At 50.1% G+C, this 19,169-nt stretch overlaps 6 protein-coding genes across 6 annotated transcripts; 3 read left to right on the forward strand and 3 right to left on the reverse strand.

The window, feature by feature from the left end:
• Window positions 1-3,243: 3,243 nt before the first annotated feature.
• On the reverse strand, window positions 3,244-3,354 carry POX_c04476 (uncharacterized protein; the record flags this gene model as incomplete). The annotated part of the gene is made up of 1 exon (XM_050113351.1): window positions 3,244-3,354. The coding sequence occupies one exon, from the start codon at window positions 3,352-3,354 to the stop codon at window positions 3,244-3,246; it is 111 nt and encodes a 36-aa protein (XP_049970907.1).
• A 3,968-nt stretch (window positions 3,355-7,322) lies between these two features.
• POX_c04477 (uncharacterized protein) lies at window positions 7,323-7,554 on the forward strand (the record flags this gene model as incomplete). Its single annotated transcript, XM_050113352.1, has 2 exons — window positions 7,323-7,436; window positions 7,504-7,554. 2 exons carry the CDS (start codon window positions 7,323-7,325, stop codon window positions 7,552-7,554), a joined length of 165 nt encoding a protein of 54 aa, XP_049970908.1.
• A 4,010-nt stretch (window positions 7,555-11,564) lies between these two features.
• POX_c04478 (Glycogen synthase kinase 1) lies at window positions 11,565-13,500 on the forward strand (the record flags this gene model as incomplete). Its single annotated transcript, XM_050113353.1, has 7 exons — window positions 11,565-11,610; window positions 11,709-11,881; window positions 11,975-12,058; window positions 12,330-12,678; window positions 12,738-12,958; window positions 13,063-13,267; window positions 13,367-13,500. 7 exons carry the CDS (start codon window positions 11,565-11,567, stop codon window positions 13,498-13,500), a joined length of 1,212 nt encoding a protein of 403 aa, XP_049970909.1.
• Window positions 13,501-14,135: 635 nt separating this feature from the next.
• Window positions 14,136-14,816, reverse strand: POX_c04479 (uncharacterized protein; the record flags this gene model as incomplete). The annotated part of the gene is made up of 1 exon (XM_050113354.1): window positions 14,136-14,816. One exon carries the CDS (start codon window positions 14,814-14,816, stop codon window positions 14,136-14,138), a length of 681 nt encoding a protein of 226 aa, XP_049970910.1.
• Window positions 14,817-16,201: 1,385 nt separating this feature from the next.
• Window positions 16,202-17,109, reverse strand: POX_c04480 (ABC transporter domain-containing protein; the record flags this gene model as incomplete). The annotated part of the gene is made up of 2 exons (XM_050113355.1): window positions 16,202-16,917; window positions 16,986-17,109. The coding sequence occupies 2 exons, from the start codon at window positions 17,107-17,109 to the stop codon at window positions 16,202-16,204; spliced, it is 840 nt and encodes a 279-aa protein (XP_049970911.1).
• A 477-nt stretch (window positions 17,110-17,586) lies between these two features.
• On the forward strand, window positions 17,587-19,130 carry POX_c04481 (uncharacterized protein; the record flags this gene model as incomplete). Its single annotated transcript, XM_050113356.1, has 2 exons — window positions 17,587-17,637; window positions 17,769-19,130. The coding sequence occupies 2 exons, from the start codon at window positions 17,587-17,589 to the stop codon at window positions 19,128-19,130; spliced, it is 1,413 nt and encodes a 470-aa protein (XP_049970912.1).
• Window positions 19,131-19,169: the final 39 nt, after the last annotated feature.

Genomic DNA, 19,169 nt, shown 5'->3' on the forward strand with positions numbered 1-19,169 from the left:
GTCCCTGGGACCAGCAGTGCTCCAGTTCACCCCCCGCCGCGACCAAGTGTTGGCTCTGGTGGCTCATTTCCTTGAAATGAATCCAATTTTAGTTGTGGAGAACGGTCCACTTGGATGGGGCGTGGATTTCTCTGGTTCGCAAGATTAATGAATGGCCTGCACCGATTTGATTTGATTTGATTTGGAGCGGCGCCGGCGGAGAGGAGTGGAGTGGACTTGTAAGTTCTCACGCGAGTTCTCAGATCTTGCATTGATTGGACCAAATCGGGTTGCGCGCGGCGGCTGTCACTTGGATGTGTACTGGAAAGAGTCTTTTTTTTGACTTTGAGGAGCTCTGAGCGCTAAAGGTCAGTGTCTATATGATGTTGCAGTACCATGGGTGATCATAATTTGGCATGTCAGCATTGATTATATGGTCGGCTCTGTTGATTTTTCTTTTTTCTTCTGTTTCTTCTTCCCCTAAGAAACATGATGTTGAGGGTATGAGAGTAGCCCGATTATTTATTTGTTTGCCTCCACGTTATTCATAATTTCTTCCATTGTACCCACTCTCTACATAAGAAGCCTTGTCTTGCCTACCTATCTCAACCGATATCTGTACCACTTCGTAGAGGTCCACTCTTCAACGATGGCCCGAGTGCAGATATGGTATCTCAATAAATGACCGTTTCAGCTTTAAACCTCAGCCCCGTTTGACCCCACAGAACAACCTTACTATGAAAGACGCTCCATTCTATTCAGCGTGGTGTTCTGCCTCAACTTCCTGACCTCTTTCTTAGGATGAAGTCGATATGACCTATGATATAGAATATCAGCATAGAGACTAGAAAGACCCCCCGAGTGTCTAGATTGGCGCGATATTTCATGGATGAAACCAGTCAAACAAGCCCACTTACAATAACAGCCGAGTCCAGCTTGCCCATCTACCCCCTTTCCCCTTTCCCCTACCTCCCCAGCCGCTACTCGAGAACATTTGTGCTCGAGCCTTTGGACGTGAAACGACCGAAACATTCTCGGAGCCGAAGGAGGTTTGGCGCGGCATGCCGCATACTTTTAAAATTCCTCACCACTACCTACAAACAGTCGGACACGGTTGTTTCGGCGAAAATCGGACATATTCTTGACCAGGGGTACATTCTATGGTCCATTCGTTTCAGAAAGTCTGGTTCAGGAGCGAATACACACGTTCCCCCCCTCATAGGCGTGCAGGGCGAGATTAATGCACCCTCATGTAGATCGTCCGTTACAAACTTGACAGATTCCCTGTGTCCGTGGCTCGCTAAGAGAAAATCGAGGATATTGAAATGGTTTGCCGTGGATTCGTGGCTTGAAAGTGAAGTTTCATTCATTCTTGAATGCTGGATTCTCATTTTATAGTTTTCCGAGCCCTGCAATCACTATGTTCTCATTCGGATTTTCAAGATTTAGATTGCCTCGTGGACACTTTTGTGCATTGTGTGCATTTGATATTTCGCATATCTAACGCTCACAGAGTCTCCGGGTTATTCGGTAGCTTTATTGAGACAGGCTCACAAATGCAGTTTCCAAACTATGACGCTATTTTTTAATTGAACTTTGGAATAGCCACCAGATTTGACTGGGCAAGTCCTTGTCAGTGTGATCTCTGGTTCGTCTCTCAGGTCCCCCACCAGAGGCTCATGTATCTGACGACCTCGAACTTGACCAGTACTGATCAATCTATATTTTTCAACCCTGATTGATAGAATCACCATTGCTGATGCAGTGTTGGCTTTGACTCTTCGAAAATATTCCATAGAGCAGTAGACCACATCTCCAGTCACTGATTTTCCTGCCCACGTGTTCAATAATTGGAAGAAGCCTGGTGCGGCACTCTGGAATGTTTTTCATATCCCCCTTGCCTTGGTACCTGTAAAATCTGTGACCGCAACCAGTGTGGACGACCCGTATGCATGACAATATATCAGATGTCTAGCATTCCTTGTGCCCTCATGCGTTGAATGGTTTACATAGATATTCATGTCACTTGCACCTCCTCATCTCTAGGTACCTAGCGTATAAAATCGAATCAACAAGTCTAGAGACATGGAAAAGGGGATTAGCGTGCCGATACTAATTTCCTATTACGCCGTAGCATACCGGCGTTGATAATCTACAATGTTGCCCTTGTTAGAGGCGCGTAGTTTGTCCTAGTTTTAGATGCATCGACTAGCGCGTTTAGTGATTTTGCAATCTGGATTTTGAGATGATGAGATACACCGAGACCATATAGGTTGAAAGTCCTCAGCATCTCCATTCTTCTATCATGGTTTCAGAAAAAAAACAATCAAGGCACAGTAGTGGGTGAGTATATGTAGATATTCAGCATATGCAAAGTGTATTTAGAGATGTCGAGAACTGGGAATAAGCGTGATCACTGCTGCATGGTCTACTGTAGAGCGACATCTAGCTGAGTACCTGATATACCCTGAAGGTCTACCCGGGAGATACCACTATCTCATTTGGCAGTCTCCATACGCTACAGAATATCCTCCAGATTCCAGAGACAACTTTTGATTAAATCATTTCTCCCGAGTCTTCGGGCCCGAGAAAAAAAAGCTCATGACAAATATTCAATTGCACACAAGCTTCTTGCCCTTCCCGACGATTGAAACAGTATACAAAATGATTGTTGCCCCAGACGCATATGGTACACATCGCCACCATGTGCTGTCCTATAAAGTATTACGCATAGTCTGTACTACAGATTCCGTAGTAGTATATCACATCTACATCTATTTGTATACAACGGCTCCCAAATATTCCCATGTTAATTTTATACATCAAAGACATGATCCATCCCCATCGATCGCCGATCGCTCGTTCTACATGCAGTCATCAGGGAGTCATCTTGCGGGTATATCTAGCCCCAAGTGTACTAGTCAACTCACTTGGTTCCATTTGCCCGTACACTACTAGACTCTTGCCTCCGACCCCTTCCCCACACAGGCTCTCATCGTCCGATTAATGAAGATGGTTCGTTCATTAATATTGTATGTACTGTACATCACAATCAAAATCGACATGGGCCCGTCGATGATGAAATTTACCCTTTTTTTGGGGCCTCTTACCCTGCATATCTGGGGCTCGAACCCCCGTGTGGGTCGGTGGCCCCGAGGGGGGATTGGAGATGGATCACTCGCTTTGGTCGTCGCTATTGTTGTGAGCGAGTGCCGATGCAGATGGTAGAAAAGAAAGTGGCAAGGGACGAGGGGGGTAAAGGTACTAGCGACTCATCGTAGTGACTTTGTACCGAGTTCGATAGGACCATGCATTTGACGTCATCACGAGAGAGGAGGCTGGGTAAGAGATGAACCGCCGAATCTGGTGAAGCATAGAGGCGGGACTGGAAAGTTACAGTATATATTTACTATTTTATTTGGCTGGATCGCACTGTCACGTAGATAATTGACGGATAGTCTTATGATATTACTGAATGTAGAAAATCCAGTACTCACGGGTGCGACATTGACGTCTACCGGGAATGGGCACGGTGCGAGCCAAATCCCGAGAGACGATAAATCATGGAGTGAAGAGGGATTCACTCGACCAGATGTGAAGAGTAGAATAGTGATGCTGCTCAGGTCCTCCCCCTCCCCTGGATGGGCGGTCGAGGAGGGACCGGATCACTTGTGATTCGACGTTGGATGGACATGCGGCAGGGACGTGATCTTCAAAGATGATGGGCAACTCTCGACTGAAACGATTAACATGATGATTGTTTTGATATTTTCGCTTCACAGGGAGACCGTTTGGTGGTCTATGCCGCAGCAGATGCGCTTCATTTCAGATCTGACATGGTGTGGAATCGATTGAATCGATGAATTTTGGAATCATAGATGAGCATTCGAAAGAGTCAAGCAGAGAGTTCTTCATAGTTACCGTACTGGGTGGTAATTTTGCTCCAAGAAACCAGTGACCGTAGGGCTTCATTATTATATAATACATATTGTATGGCGTTGGTATGCATGTACAGTACAATTGTATACACATTCCACATTTGCGCATGGGTCTTTACTCTTGCCAGCCCCTGCGATCAAGTCTGCTGCAGTGCTTGTCAGGTCCATAGTCCAAGTGGGCCCTAGGCAAAATCAGGCAAGACGTTTGATTTGAATCCGGAGCTCAAGAGACCATGTCTGTCCTGATTGGATCGGCATGGCGCGCGCTGGGACTTGCGAGTCGAAAAAAAACAAGAAGAAATTCGATCCAGTGAGACCCCGTCCAAAACGAGTCGTTTTGACGCTTAATCTGCACAGTGCCACCCATGTTCGACTACGACTATACTCAGCCGACTGTACTCAGCACTCTACTATGTCATGCCCTTCCCATATCCAACACCTTTCACCTAGCTGTGTCGCCCTTTTCAGCAATCTGTGCAAGATGGACATGAGACGCCTCCTTGAAAAAAAATGTAGGAAATCTTTTGATCCGATACAATCTCTTTTGTCCCCCTCCCCCCTTTTTGTTTTCATTTTTTTCCCCGAGATGGTGCCTTGTTCTGCCCAATGCACATTGTACAGACGCATGGATGTCCCTGTAGCCGATGCGATGCACTCAAGATTTGGAAGATGCTTGGGGCCATACCATTGACGCAGATGGCTCAACGCGGACTAGTTTCTTCGGTGGGGCCTTTGACTTTTCCGCGCTCGTTTCGTTTCCTCGACCGCCGGCTGCGCAGTGCACTGCCCACATACCCAAACATAACCTACAGAGAGGTACACACTACTCGTCCGTACACTGGTCGATTCGCATACCTGATATATGTAAGACTTCGAAACCCTTGTAAGGGTAATAATTCATCATCCATAATCATGAGTGAATACCCTCTACTGCTCAAGGTTTAACCGCCGATGAACCATTTTCGGCCAGATGCAGCTCAGGTCGTGCCCGGTTCTTCTGCACTTGTCCCGATTCTCTTCCACACGGGAGGGGACTCACTTGGATCGTTGGGCCCCCTGGGCACCCAACGGGGCTGGGGGAAGGCGTTGGGAACGGGACGGCCTCGCAGGGCTACTGTCGAATGGACTCGGATTCATGGGAATACAATATGGAGGATGCACGTACTTATTGTCCCTTGATTCAAGATTGATCAACCGCATGCCACGCTACATCATTTGACAGAATCCATGTTCAGTGGTTCTTTGATTCTTCGATTCCTGACTAGTCTCTTCCCTTCCCGTGCCTGACACTCACTATATACTAGTGCAGTTCCACTGCCCCCGCGGCCTTTGCCCCAGCTGGGAGGGTTGGGTCGGGATGGCAGACATGACTCGATGAGAGAATTACGCCACCTAGCAAGCACATGGTGGAGAATCAATGTGGATTAAAAACTGCTCAGGGAGCAATTCTACTATATCAAAGTAACACATCTATTGACACCAAATAGACTGTCCACACAGTACAGTACACATCCATATCCCTCGCTCACTGACCCAGTAGTGCAAAACAACCACGATTTTGATTCATCCTCAACCAGAGGAGGGGAGAAAAAAGGAGACAATCGATGCACTTGAAAAGCTGATCAAAGTGCGCTATTTTCCAAATCCTGGGTACCTCTGTTGCAGGTGTATCCTTCCATCAATCATATCCTACTAGGCCCGGGCATGTATGCAGTGCAGTGCAGTGGCCCGAAACCTACTCACAAAGACTCCCTCCCTCCCTCTCTCTCTCTCTCTCTCTCTCTCGCCCGGGCAGCAGTTCCCTCGGGCAAAGTACCATACTATATTCATACATTAGGTACCTATCCGTCACCCAGGACTTCCTGATCGGCTCTTGTCGCCAATCAGAAACCTACAGGTTGGTGCCTAAATACTCCTACTACTATTACCTGGAAAGTCAGATTTGGAAAAAAAAAAAGCTTGAATCCATGTGCCATGTTGGAGTGGTTACATGTACGGATTCTGAGCGCAAAACCGGAGGGTGGCTGGCGACATGTGAAAAAGCCTGGTTAAAAGGGAAAAGTGGACTCATCCAGGGAGAAGGATTGAATTCTGTTACAAATCCTCCTGGTCGGTTTCTATATGTCCTGTGTGTGTGTGTACAAAAGTTCAGGTCGTGAGGCCATTTGGTAAACTGTCCCCACTTAGATACTGCACAGACGGGATGGATTGACTATCCCTGGATTTCGAAAGATGGAGCCGGAGGCCGTAGGGTTGTTTCCGTACCAGATTGGAAGATTCGAAGCAATTTGAATCCATGTGTACTTTAACCCGTACCTACTCACTAGTACTAGCCGGCATGGAATTATATTGCCTAGCGTAAGGGTTCATATTTATGTACAAGGTACATGCCTATGTTTGAAGCTTTGTACCTTTGTGTTGTCTAGTAGTTAGTAGTGTACCTGATTTTGACCAAGTATACACAAAACAACCCCCCCACCCCCCACAAATATCGTATGTACATCAATGAATCTGAGCCCATTTTCATCACCCTGATCACCGTCCACGGACCCAACCCTCCTCCTCCATTTACAACTCGTCGAGGTGAAGTAGACAAGAGAGGAAAAGAGGGAACCAGCATCTGCATCTTTCCGCCACGGCCCGACATCCGAGCACACACACACCCACACCGTACCTCCTTAATGCGGTGTGCCCTTTACAGAATTAAGGGCCGGCAAAAAAAAGAGAGAATAAAAAGGCAATTGACAGAAGGATCAGGTCAAAGATAGAAAATCTCCGAGGCAAGTTCCAGGCTCGAATCTTTTTGTCTTTCTTTGGTTCTTGTCCGAACTAGCGGTGTCGACACTTGGGCCCTGTCCCTGGAAAGGATTGGATACCCAGATATCAAAAGGACTCGGAGATGGAGTTGGGCTCTCTAGCTCGTAAAGTCGCGAAAGCAATACTGTAATTTTGATCCGTGATAGACGCGGACGATCACTTCTCGCTTCTTCGCTTCTTTACCGCCAGTGATATGGCTTGGCTGAGGTGACTTTTTGAATCGATATCCTCGCTTCTCTACGGATCTTGGTCGAAAGCCGGGCAGAAAAAGAAAAGGTATTTCGATAAAAAGTAAAAAAAAGAAAAAATCAAAATGGTTCGTCCGTCAAAGTTAAAATACTGCACCTCTGGTTTGTCAGTGCATGGTGAATGATCTGTAATTGGAGCATCGACCGGACCGCTCATTAGCTGGATTATCAACAGGGCCTCGACCCTCGATCCAGGTGGTTTTTGGTCGATGATCAAAGTCTACGGCTGCTGGCTACCTACATTCCAGTTCCATGATCACCAATTGCCTGCTGTGCCAGCGAACAGGGGATGGGGGCTTTGAAAGTGCATCGAGGACAAGCATGTACAATTTGGCTGGTCATGTCGAGTCCCGCGCGTGCGGGATCTCGCACGGTGGGTGTTGGCACGCAGGAGAGCGCTCCAGAATGGCCGTCGGGGCTCACACTGAAGAAAAGCGAGGAATTGAGTGAAATGGTGTGGACAAGGTGTGACTAATCGGTGGGTACAGGTGGAATCTAGACTCTGATCTACTAGTGATCTAGATTTAGACCTGAATGGAGAAAACAGTGCCAGTCACCGAGAACAGCTGTAGCAGGAAGGACGTGGCGTATCCAGTGCATACTGCATGGTATGGTGCCGTACCTGGTGAGCAACGGCCGTCACGAACTCTTATCAATCTCCAGCATTGGTCTCCAGCATTGGACAGTGCGCGCAGCCCCTATTAAATGATGTACCTGGATTCGGTGCTTCATCCTGGTAGGTTCAGTCCATCTGCGGGCAGTGAGCTGCAGACAGACCCAAAGGCAAAGACAGAGACAAATGAGTGAGTGAACAGGGGATGAAAAGCCGCCATCAGCAAGGGGATGAAAAAGGTGGACAGGGGAGGCGGAGTCACAAAGAGAGAGAGAGAGAGAGAAAGAGAAGGAAAAAAAAAGCAAAGACAGTTTTGTATATTTCCATATCGAGAGTAAGGTTGTGATCCGACACCTAAGCTTATCGTGGTCCAAGCAGATGAGCAGCCAGCCGTGTGTCTCTGTTTTGTTTTTCTTTCTCCTCGGCTAGACTGTACCTTGAACGTCGTGGAGAGCCCAAGGAAATTGACCATCTATGTATTGAGGTTGGACTTTGCATGAGGAAAGATTGGAACCGGATCCGTTCCATGACCGGAGGCTGAATCCCAACTCCGATACAGGAGACGCTAGACCAAGTCAAGTCCAGCCCTTACAGTCTTCGGACAAATGACAAGCTCGGGAACCCCTCGCGACAGAGGCCTTTCCCGACACGGAACCGGCCTCACATTCCAAGGGAAGAAGGTGGATGGTGGGCATGATCCGCATCGATTATTCTCTTTGGGATAGAATGATCTGGGCAATAAGCAAAAACAGGCGGCGATCTAGACTGCGTACGATCTAGACATGATGTGGCTTTGGAAGTCCAGGGGGGAGGAGGCGCTCGTGCTCGGTCTAGATTGTCTGGAGGAGAGAGGAAGTGGGGATGGGTCAGGTGGAAAGTACTGTTGAGGAGACACGTTTGAATGCGCAGGTTCATCACGCCTCAATTAAACACTGGAGTTGGGGTATGCGACAGTAGACTTTCCTCCAGGATGAAGGAAAAAAAAGAAACCGAGGGCCTCATGGATTTCTACAGATCGGGCTGTGCTTATGTCTTCTGTCTCTAGGAACCATCCATGATTCAGACCCGTTGTATATGATACAATACTCAGAGTAGCACACACAGTGTATCTACGCTTGGCGTGCGGTGTTGAGTCGTTGACAGACGCATGGATGGCTGTCAGGTGGCTGCTTATGAGCCTGAGGCACACAAGAAACTTTCCGTGTGTGAAAAATGTGATTCCAGGAAGGCTCCCTAAGTCGTCATCCGCAGCGCCGGCGAGTAAAATGCATATGAGCTTCCATACAAAGTGAATTTTCCCGACTTCCAGCTCCTCTACTATTCTTGTTATTGCTCTGAGCACCTGCAGTTTCCATCCATTCCCCCATTTTTTTTTCCCCCAGCATCTCTGTCCATGGTGACGAAGCTCCCATCTCCATCTGCCTTCCAGCGCCCTCCGTTAAGCAATGACCACTCTGCACCCGACACGGGAGCACTAGCAGCACTGGTGGAACGGGGCGACCGTTTCCACGGGCCCCAGAATGGTCCAAGCTTCATCTTCTTTCCTCCTCAAGTCAGCTGGACACGGTGGAGACCAGACGTCCCAACTGGAGACTCGATGACATCGTGGTCACGAGGCCACTGGAGCCAATAGTCACGGCTCCTGGGGGCAAATTGGGCAAAATGGAGGGAAAACGAGGAAAATTACAGGAGGTCAGCCGACCTCGGGCACGGATTAAGTGTCTTGCCGAGTCATTCTATCACTGGAGGTTCCGGTTTGGGGGAGTGCCTTTTTTGGGGGTGGAAAGGGTCCAATGGGTCATGAGGATGGACGGAACTGGGCAATCTCCCGGGAAGGTGAGTTGGAGAGAAAAAAAAAGATGTGAGAGCTTGTGATTTGGCAAAGTCCAGTGCTGCTGGTATGGCCTTAACTGGCATTGAATGAACAAGCGGAGTGAGAAACGGGGTGGATGAACTTATGCTTGCTGGACCGGTATCGTTTGAGTTTGCATGCAACCTTGATGTTTGCTTTGATCGTGAGCCGAACCAGACAAAAAGCGGGCACCGGTACTGGGTTTTGGCGTAATGACTTTTGTTGGATGTCTTACAGCTTGATCTCTCTTTTTTCTTTTCGTTGCTAGACTGCTCCTGCATGGCACATGATTACAGTCCAGGGAGTCCACTGGTAATATGTGTGTGTAATCTCTCGCTTTGTACCAAAAGAGCCCTGCCCGGTTCTGTACTGTTTTCATGGTTTCCGTATGACAGAATCCCATCACCGGGTCTGATGATATCATGGTTGGAGCCATTCGCTCCCTTTCTCCAACATGTGAGGGCAGCAGGTGCGTCAGCCTCGTATCGAATGCCGTCTCTTTTTCACACGGTAGCTGAGCTGGCGTTGAGCTGAGGTATGAACAGTGATCCTCCCGACTTCAGCAAGTACTGCAGTCGGTGGTCATGCCCTGACGACCAGTCCCGTACATCGCATGGGCGTATGAAGAGGACCAGGCATGTTGAAGAGGACCACTTTTCCTCGAGATATGCAGTGTGTGCCCCATTGTTGAATACCAATCGCGACACTTCATCCATGAACCATCCGACAAATGGAACCCATGCTGCTTACCAGCACACTTGTCTCGTCTAGGCAAGATCATCTCTATAAGAATGGTCTCTATATCTCCGCTTCAGTTGCCTAAGTAGAAGAAGATCGGTTGCATTTCGAGTCGCTTCCATCGACTCCCTAGATACAAGAGATTCTTCTTTGATATGGTCAAGGCGTGGCCATCCACCCGAAGAAGTGACCTGGATGGCGGATGGGCTGGTATTTCCTTTCCCTTTCGATTGCGTGCATATGTCCACTGCCACAAGCGCATGCCACGGTGCCACATGAGTTGAATGGACATGGATTCGATGTCGGATGATCGATGTCATCCTCGACTCCCGCCTCCCATGCCCTCTGCAGCTACCAGGACCAGACTAAAAGTACCCTTCTGACGTGCGCCGATAGCGTTTCCCTTTTTGGTCTCTGACTCTTGGCCACCAACTGCTTCAACAAAAAAAACCATGTGTCACGTACCATTTCCCCGTCAGGGTCAATGCAATATTGTGGATGTCCTTATATTCTCTGATAGCCATAGGTGTAGTGTGTGGTCAACTGTAAACCGGTGCTCCTCCTCTGCCACCTGATCCTAGACCTCACTTTACCCAGCCAGACACAGGACGTGAACAATACATGGTCTCCACTCGTGATACCCACGATCACGGTATTACATTTACCCAGATTACCGTCCTCCCAGCTCACTAAGCTGTATTCGGGAAGGTCGGCCCTCACCCAGCCACAGGTGACCAGCAGCAAGTGGTCACTTTGTCCGTCAGCGGCAGTTTCCAGTGACCACCGGCACCAGACGGCTGAACGTATTTTGTACGGGCACCACGGGGCACCAGCTCGAGCTCTCAGCGCCGTCACAACGCTACCTGTTCGTGACTCCCACCCACTAGCATCTCACCAGTCCCCAGTTGTACCCGCTCGTATCCTCCACGCCCATGTCATTGGGTTTAAATTACTGTTTTTGATCCTTTTGTCCCTACAAAGTCATTCCTAAACACACAATTGACACACAAATCCCCCTCTTCATCAGAAGAATCTCTCCGGACGCGCGACCCTTTTCCACTCCCATCTTATTCAACAGCAAAACACCCTATCCTCTTCGTGTCTTCGCCATCTCGCTCTCCTTTCTCTCCGTGCCTCTTCCGCGCTTCCTCTCGTGCATTCTTGGCGTTCGCCGTTTCTTCTCACCTCGCCCCATTTGGTCTTGCCGCCCACACCACACGCTTCGTCCCCCTCTCTCTCCCCCCTCCCCCCCCTCCCTCCGAAGCTACTCCACCACCCGACCTTCACCTCGCCCAAAACGGATCCTCTTTCCTCTCTGCAATAGCCTATCCCTCCCTCTCTCTCCCTCCCCCCCCTCAACTCTTCTTTTCTTGTCCACAATGTCACAGAGTCGGCCTGGGCTGTTCCCAAGTTTGCGAATGGGTGGTAAGTCCAACCCTCTCCCTCTTCCCCCGGAGCGCGCTTCAATTGCGCCTCTCGGTCTCTGCTCACCGTTCACTCACGTCTGCTTTCTCCACGCCCAGAGGTTATCCGCGAAAAGGTCCAAGATGGCCTCACTGGCGAGCACAAGGAGATCTCCTACACTCAGTGTAAGATCGTGGGAAATGGATCATTCGGGGTGGTCTTCCAGACCAAGATGGCACCCAGCGGCGAGGACGCTGCCATCAAGAGGGTCTTGCAGGACAAACGGTTCAAGGTACGGCTGAGGCTGCCCGGGAAGCCTGGTGTTGATGCAGGAATTCTCAACAGTTCTGGTCTGACCTCGTGTGGACTGACATGATTCGCACAGAACCGTGAGCTTCAGATCATGCGGATTGTACGCCATCCCAATATCGTTGAGCTCAAGGCCTTTTATTACTCCAATGGCGATAGGGTACGTGTGCTGGTGTCTTGGTGCTCTTTCTCCTCTCCTATCTCTTCTCGCCCTCGTATCTTCCTTCATCTAGTGTTCTTGTGTCTCGTCATGGCAGCCTTCCCTCCCTGCCTCTTCTCCAAGACATGAATGGGAGATGGGATCAGCGGGTTCTACCGTCTCCTTGACGCTGCCGCCCCTCAGTCCATGCTCCACAAACCAAAAAAACCCATCCATCTCTTCCTCATCTTGTCCTGCTGACCGCATCTTCCCCCATGTCTCCTGACTGCAGAAAGATGAAGTGTACCTGAACCTGGTACTCGAATACGTTCCCGAGACCGTCTATCGCGCGTCGCGATACTTCAGCAAGCTGAAGACGACAATGCCGATGTTGGAAGTCAAGCTTTACATCTATCAGCTGTTCCGATCGCTGGCCTACATCCATTCACAAGGCATCTGCCACCGCGACATCAAGCCCCAAAATCTGTTGCTGGATCCCGCTACCGGAATTCTCAAGCTGTGTGATTTCGGATCCGCCAAGATTTTGATCGAGAACGAGCCCAACGTCTCCTACATCTGCTCGCGCTACTACCGCGCGCCCGAACTGATCTTCGGTGCCACCAACTACACAACCAAGATTGGTACGTTGCTGAATGCATTCGCCATTCGCTCCTGTTGCTGTGTGTCTATGGACCGTCAGGGCTGATCTTTTTTCCTTCTGGGCTAGATGTGTGGTCAACTGGTTGTGTGATGGCGGAACTGATGCTCGGCCAACCCCTCTTCCCCGGTGAGTCGGGTATCGACCAGCTGGTGGAGATCATCAAGGTGCTTGGCACCCCGACCCGGGAACAAATTCGCACCATGAACCCCAACTACATGGAGCACAAGTTCCCTCAGATCAAGCCTCATCCCTTCAACAAGGTAAGTGATTGGAATTATCCTCTTTCCCCTGCATCGCAGCACCTCTCTCCCCCCTCCTCCCGGTATCCTTGCAAAAGTTCCTTCAGACACTGATCCCGTTGCAGGTCTTCCGGAAAGCACCTCCCGAGGCTATTGACCTGATCTCGGCGCTCCTGGAATATACCCCCACGCAACGATTGTCGGCGATTGAGGCCATGTGCCACCCCTTCTTCGATGAGCTGCGGGATCCAGCGACCCGGTTACCCGATTCCCGACATCCCGGCAATCCATCCAAGGATTTGCCTGCTCTCTTCAACTTCACTCGACACGGTAAGTCTATCGGAGACCTCAGATTGGAGGGCTTACGTGATCTTCACTCGAGTGTGACGTAAAGCTGTGAACGAGGCCTCACTGACCCATCTCTCTTAGAACTTTCCATCGCTCCCGAATTGAACTCTCAGATTGTGCCCCCTCACGCGCGTCCCGCCCTGGAGGCCCAAGGTCTTGATATCAACAATTTCAAGCCACTCGCCAAAGAGGAGATGATGGCTCATCTCGACTGAGCTGGCCGATACCACCTTCGCGAGGCACATCTGTCAAAGTTTTTTTTTTCTTTCTCTCTTCTTTCGCATACTAGTGCGCCACCATCCGAACAGCCTCATCACACTTTAGACAACCTTTGATCTTTGGGATGCACTCAGAGTCAACGACCACGGAAAGGGGTTCGATTGTTGACGCGGAATCTGTACATCTTGTTGGAATACGCGACGGCAATCATTTTTGGCAATTGCGAAACCGTTATGGACCGGGACTTCGGATTGAGAGAAGAAGCGGTGGAGGATGCGAAGGGACATTTGATGATGAGTGCAGTGAAAGAGAAAGGAGTCCTTTTCTCCCCTCCCTCCTTTCCTCAGGACCTGGACGTCTCTGCGGAGGCTGAGTGGAAATGAAACCAGTGAAAACCCGTGTTGACTCCGGCGGAGCACCAAAGAGCGGGACGATTTGACATGACCAGTGGTGGTTTTTTTTTCTGTAATGGGAGTGGAGGAGCTTGATGATTGTCACGCTGGTGGGATCCATGGCCCTGGAGTTTTTGATTTCTACTTTTGCCCGTCTCTCCCTCTCCCCCTTCCCCCCTTCCCCCCCTGTTTGAGTTTGCATTTTTCTTCTTTTCTTCTTTTCTTTTTTTTTCTCTATCTTACTTTTTTGAGGTGTCTGTGACATGCTCTTGGGAGGAAAAAGTGATACCCTTACAATGCACGTCTAGTCTCTTGGGATTGGAGGCTGCATAGCTACACCTGCCGAGGGGAAAAAGGAGGCTGGTTCGTGGGAGATGAGTTGGGGGCATTGAGAAGGAACCGGGATGTCTACCGTGGTAGTCGGCTATTTGGCACTCGTCAGAGATGCATATACTGCAGCTGATGCTGGTGATAGCCACACGCAACCGTTCTGGTTCTTTCTGCTCTCCTTCTCTGATTGCCTGCAACCGTTTCTCTGGACCTTTGCTCTGGGCCATGGTTCGAATCTTTCGCGAGGACCTGTCTGGTCTAATTGGAATCTTCATGCCGCTCACTTCCAACGACTTCATCGGTCTCTTCTCTCCCGCCGTGTCGCTGGTTTTTGAGTGAGTCCGTGGGGAGGAGACGGGGCTGTGGACGAAGCCATTCATATTCCATCCGCCATATTCTATTCTCTCTTCGCAATTTGGACCCTTTTCTGAACCCTCTCGTTGTGGCTTCTCTCTATTGACCAGAATGGTGATTGCATTCAGTTTTGCTTTGCCGGGCACGATCGACTCTTTTCTGTAAGCAGTAGTGGAGCCTCTCTCCATGAGTAAACCCTCTCCTCTTTCTCTCCTGTTCTGCTTTACGTGATGCATCTTTCTCGTCTTTCACCTTATGTGTAGTCCTCCCTCTGCCTATCTCATTTTTGGCATGAATCTCCCTCTCCCTTTTGATCCTCAATCGTCACGTTTCAATCCAATTCTCAATCTGCCGTACCATATAATCTATTACATCCGCCTCTATTCCACCTCGCTCCCGTCTGCCCTATGCGCATTTCCAACGTTTATCCCTCGCGTACCTACAGTCCTAACTACCTACGGATGAGATGGTATGCCACCCTGAGTAGGTCCATCCTCCCTCTTTGCACCCTGTCAAGTACCTACGTCCCTCCGAGTATCATGATGAAGAGCACATCATCAACTGGCGACATTAATCGAGAAACGTACCTCCTAGATAACAACCCTGTATCCATTTAATGAATACACTAACACACCCCAGAACAAGGTGACTCGAGTGCAACAAATGCCTATGAAAGCAGCAAAGAATACGAGTTCACAAATTGATGATGATAGAATGGAATAAGATAACGATTTTGAAATTTCAAGTTTCATCTTCCCCTTACCCCCCCCCCCCCCCCTTTTTTTTTTTCTCTTTCTCTCTTGCTTGGTTTTTATTTGTTTTTGGGGGAGGGGGCTTGTACTTTTTTTTTCGCCAGGCTCCTTTAATCACTCTCGGTCTTTGGTTGTTTGTTTATACTATGTTTGAGGAGGTGGGTAGTAGAGTAGGTAAGTGAGTCAGTTGTGGTTGAATCAACGAGACCTCCATGTAGGATGTTGAGATGGAAACTAATTTGGGGCGAGGATGGAGGATTTGCGATGAGGTTGAATTAGATGGGAGGGGCGAGAAAGAAAATGTGGTCAAGTGCAGTTTGTTTGGTTTGAAATTGTAAAGGATCTTGAAATTATGGTGATGGGTGATGGTTGAGGGGTCCCGTTTTTGGCGCGTGTGCCTTGATTCGTTGAAGGTCAATAATCGTTGAAGATGAATGGTTGTTGAAGGGTAAGGATGAAGGTAAATGGTTCGTTGGGTTTGAGAGAGATGAAAGAGGTGAGATTGCGAGGCGCGCATGGATTTACGTTGCTCGGTGTCGGGCAAGTTGGGAATGGGAGATGAAAGGGCGAATATGAAACCCGTTGGGGAAGAGAGAGAGAGTGTGTGTGTGTGAGTGAGGAAGAGAATCGGTAAGGTGTGGGATGTGGGAGATTTCTTGGGAGGTCCAACAAGGAAGAGGTGGAGGAGGATATTGAAAACAGTAGAGGACAAGAAGAAGAAGGAGAGGAAGATGAGGGGGGAAAGAGGAGGGCATATTGCACATTCGAGCTCGAGAGACGGACATGCGAGCCGCAAATCAGACAGAACATGTCGAATCAGTAAGCCGACGCTTTCTTCGCGTGCAATAATCATCGTCCATCCCTCTCATCTACTCAGCTCGCTTCTCCAGTCCATACCCGCCAATCTGATTCATCGCTCCATACGTCTTGGCCTGACTCGAGGAGCCATCGTTTCGAGGTCCTCGCGCCTTGAGATCCTCCTTCAGCCACTTCAGCACCAATTCACCCAGTCGACTATTCTCCGACGTCCAATCCGGAACCTGGCCATAAAAGGTTTCCACGGAGCCCCACGCCTTCACTTTGCCCAGATGCATATGCACGAGATGCGTAGGCCACTGTGCCAGGTTATCCAGGATATGTGTGGCATAGACAATCGTACAGGCCCGAGACTCAGTCTCCCGCTTCAAAAAGGCTAGGAAGTTGCTCCGGGAAAGCAAGTCCAGGTCAACGGTAATTTCATCCAGCAGAAGCACCGTCCAGGGTCGGAGGAGGCCCATGGCGAGTTGGACGCGGCGCCTTTCACCGTCAGAGACGGCGTGCATGCGCCAGGAAAGGTCAATGTCGAGAATATCGACGAGTTCATCGCGACGCTCAGGCCAGTGGTTACCTCCCACCGAGGCGAGAAGAGTGGGCACGTCAATGTCGGTGCGGACGATGCTGTTGAGCACCCATTCGACGCCGAGGTAGGTGACGCCCTCGAGACTGTCTTTAAAAGGATCGAGTCCACCGACGGTAATGGTGTTTGTCGGGGCGAGTTTCTTGCCGGACAGAAGACGCAGGAGGGTGGTCTTACCGGCCCCGTTGGCTACATCCGATGCTGGTTAGCTACTCACTGTTCGACATCGGACAACTGCGTCTGGCTTTGATACGTACCACCGATCAGGAGCGTTCGGCTACCCGCAGGCAGATCAAGACTGACGTGCTCAAGACCATCGGAACCGTCCTGGAACTTGTACGAAAGGTCCTTGACCGCAATGGACGGGGTGGGCGTTGTCATGGTGGAATTTAGGTGGCGGAGACAAGTAGTGGGGGAGATGGGGGGAGATTGGAGACGGGTGTGAATGAGATGCAATGAACACACGGATCTTAGTCTTCTCAGATCAAAAGGGAAAAGACGTGTTTAAGGAGAAGAACAAAATCAGATGAGTCACGAGATTGTTAAAATGAGCGATCGATCGAGCAAAGTGTATTCAGATGAGCTTGTGAATCGATCCCGCCAGGGCCCCATCGCAGATGAGGTAATGGCACCGATAAGCACACCGATAAGGAAATAATCTCCTGCGCGGGCGAGACGGGGAACATCCTCACCGTGTCGAATGAAATTCACTCGACTTTGAGACCAACCGACCCTTGAGGCTGCGTCATTCACGCAAAGAGGCTCTGTCGATCCATTCTCGCCATCTTGTAGAGGCACAATGTGGAGATCGGCATGCTCAAAGCCCTCCGATCTCTCAATCCGTTTCGTCAAGCAATCATGGATCCTCTCATAGCTGTCGTAGGTGCAACTGGCACCGGCAAATCCAAGGTATGAAGAGGCCCTCCCCCGCCAAGTTTGGCAACCTACAAGCGCAAAAGCCAAACTGTAGGGGTCCAGACCCTTGCCGGGATGGTCGACCGGCTTCCATCCTCAAACAATGGACTAATCGATACAGACAGCTCGCAGTGGACTTGGCCGTCCGATTCAATGGTGAAATCATCAATGGGGATGCCATGCAAATGTATCGCGGCCTCCCCATCATCACCAATCAGATCCCTCTGGATGAACGGAAGGGCATCCCCCACCACCTCTTGAGCTGTGTCGATCTCGAAACTGAGGCATGGCGTATCGGTCACTTCAAAAGAGAAGCGCTGCGATTGATCGCCGAGATTCAAAGTCGCGGCAAGATTCCCATCCTGGTTGGCGGAACCCATTACTACACTCAAGCCGTCTTGTTCAAGGACCAACTGGTCGGTGAGGGATCCGACGCGGAGGATGACCATGTGGCAAAGAAAAAACCAGAGCCCGAATCATCGTCCACGTCCGAGAAATGGCCTATCCTCGACGCCTCGCCAGAAGTGCTCATGGAGAAATTAAAAGAAGTGGACCCAGCCATGGCAGCACGATGGCACCCCAAAGACGCGCGCAAGATTCGTCGCTCTCTAGAGATATACTTTCAAACTGGGCGACCGGCCTCGGAGATTTATGCCGAACAGCAAGCGGAAAAGGAAAAAGCCGTGTCGCAGTCAGAGGGACTATTGCGGTTTGACAAGACCTTGATATTTTGGGTCCATGCCGAGAGGGAGGTTCTCAATCAACGCCTGGACGCGCGAGTGGACGGGATGATCCAGCAAGGCCTGCTGGCCGAGGCGGAGACCATGTTTGATTTTTTACAAAAGAAGGAAGCCGAAGGTATGGAGGTGGACCAGACTCGGGGCGTGTGGGTGTCGATTGGGTTTAAAGAGCTGGCACCATACTTTACGGCGTGCCGGGAGGGAGGCCGAAGTGAAGAGGAACTGAAAGCCTTGCGAGACCGCTGCGTCGAGTCCATTCGCAGCGCAACGCGGCAATATGGCACATCACAGATCAAGTGGATCCGGAACAAGTTATGGCGGGCACTCGCTGACACGGGAATGACTCGACGCCTATATTTACTCGACAGCAGCGATGTCGACCAGTGGACCAAGTTTATCACGACGCCGTCAGAAGGCATTGTTCAGGCATTGTTGGACGGCACATCTACGCCCGATCCCAAATCACTTTCTCCCCTGGCGCGGGCAGTGCTTGGCGCCAAAGAAGAGCAAGCGCAGGCTCCGTCCGGGTCGGTCATGACGACGTTTACCTGTGATGTCTGTGGGAAAGTTGTGGTAGGCGAGGAGCAGTGGGAGATCCATTTGAAGAGTTATAGTCACAAACGGGGACTCAAGTCGGCGGCTCGGAAAGCAGAGCGAGATGCTTATTTTCGCAAACGAGCGATGGAGGAACAGCAGAAGGGAGACACATCCGAGAGTCCTGGAGCCGAGTCACGCGCCAACCCTTGAACGTGACTGAATCCCCGAGATCCAGGCCTACTCTACCCA

The sequence above is a fragment of the Penicillium oxalicum genome, chromosome III (genome assembly GCF_001723175.1).
Source record: "Penicillium oxalicum strain HP7-1 chromosome III, whole genome shotgun sequence".
NCBI lineage: Eukaryota > Fungi > Ascomycota > Eurotiomycetes > Eurotiales > Aspergillaceae > Penicillium > Penicillium oxalicum.